Raw genomic sequence first — 1,579 nt, forward strand, 5'->3', positions numbered from 1 at the left:
TATATATATATATATATATATATATATATATATATATATATATTATTTTTTAATATATCAGAAAATCATTAATAAATTTGTGAAATTTTTAATTCATTATTCGATATTTTGAATTATTGTTTTTCGTATATATAAATGCTAACTAAATAAGTGTGATAATTCATTGTTGAGGCAACACTCAATAACCAATTTTAATATTTCGTGAAATTTTTACGTTTTCTATTAAATTGCGAATATATTTGTTTAAATTATTTCGGGATTTGGGATTATCGCTGCGAAATAGAAGGAAACAACTCGTTTACACTCTTGAGAATGTTCTTGTAACTGTCAAACCGAAGAGACAAGAGATACTTAGCTAGACAAGTAACGTAGACAGATAATTAAATCGATTAGTTCGCAGCATCTGAGAAATTTCAGCACCGATAAGTGTCTCGCTTCATTCATTTCTTCTTACTCTCCTTCCATATCATACATCAAAGAAGTCGAAGATCTTCTCACAATCAGTTATACCTTCTCAATATATAAATACATGTGCAGTTAACGTGTGCTACTTAGGGATTATCGAAATCATTTCTTCACGAAAAAACGAGCACTGACAATGTCTTTCAAATTTTTAATAGTGAATCTATGTTAATTAATACATATCAGCGCGAATATTAGCAAATCTCTGAATTAAGGTTTTTACACTTTAAAATTATTTTAATTATTTAATTTTTGCTATTTTAGTATCAGTTTCACTTTAACTATTCTGCTGATTAAATAAATGATATTGTTGGTAAAACTTTTTTATTCATTATTGGAATATTTTTGATATCATTAGATTAATATATTCAATAAGAAGCTTTGTCACAAATGCAATAAGAAACAATTTCCAGAGAAAATGATTTTGTTAATCTTCTTCAATTAAAATGAAATAGAAAAAGAGAATAAGAAAAAGAAAACGGCCATTTTAAACTATTACGTAATTTAAACCATGCTCTTGATAATAACTGGATTTGAAATTATTATACATGAGTTTTTATTTTATACAAACAATACATCTATTTTTACAGATATCTTTTTTCTCTTTGCGAAGTATATTTGATAAAGTATATTATTCCGATTGGAATATCTCGTTTTATCGATTCCGTTTTATTTTTTGATATCTAAATTTTAATTTATCAAAAGTAATACTCAAAGATATCTATATCGTTATCAATATCGATAAATTCGCGTAAAATACATAAAATTTTAGTTTAAAAGCAAACTTAACTTACCGATAAATAAATACTGAACCGACGACGAGAACGACTACGATGGAGCTCAATACCATAGAGAGAATAGCGTATCCCGGAAGAGCTGTCAAATATTCATGTAATTTAAATTACAAAAAAATATCTACATTTTTTAAAGTTACGTTATTCCAAAACGTCCTCTCCGAGAAAGATGTTATGTATACTATTGTATATAATGTTACGTGTATTATATATCTCAAGTAAAATTTTCCTTGGAGAAGACATTTAGGAATGTGTTCTAAGAAAGAAAGAAAGAGAGAGAGAGAGAGAGAGAGAGAGAGAGAGAGAGAGAGAGAGAGAGAGAA

General features: G+C 26.9%; 1 protein-coding gene across 1 annotated transcript in view; it reads right to left on the reverse strand.

Annotated features, from left to right (window-relative positions):
- The window catches only part of LOC105626643 (atrial natriuretic peptide receptor 1), a 94,097-nt gene that overhangs the window by 55,885 nt on the left and 36,633 nt on the right, over positions 1–1,579 (reverse strand). Inside the window, 1 exon segment of the mRNA XM_012207939.1 lies at positions 1,248–1,338. Coding sequence (XP_012063329.1) covers positions 1,248–1,338 — 91 coding nt within the window.

Source organism: Atta cephalotes, assembly GCF_000143395.1.
Source record: "Atta cephalotes unplaced genomic scaffold scaffold00001, whole genome shotgun sequence".
NCBI lineage: Eukaryota > Metazoa > Arthropoda > Insecta > Hymenoptera > Formicidae > Atta > Atta cephalotes.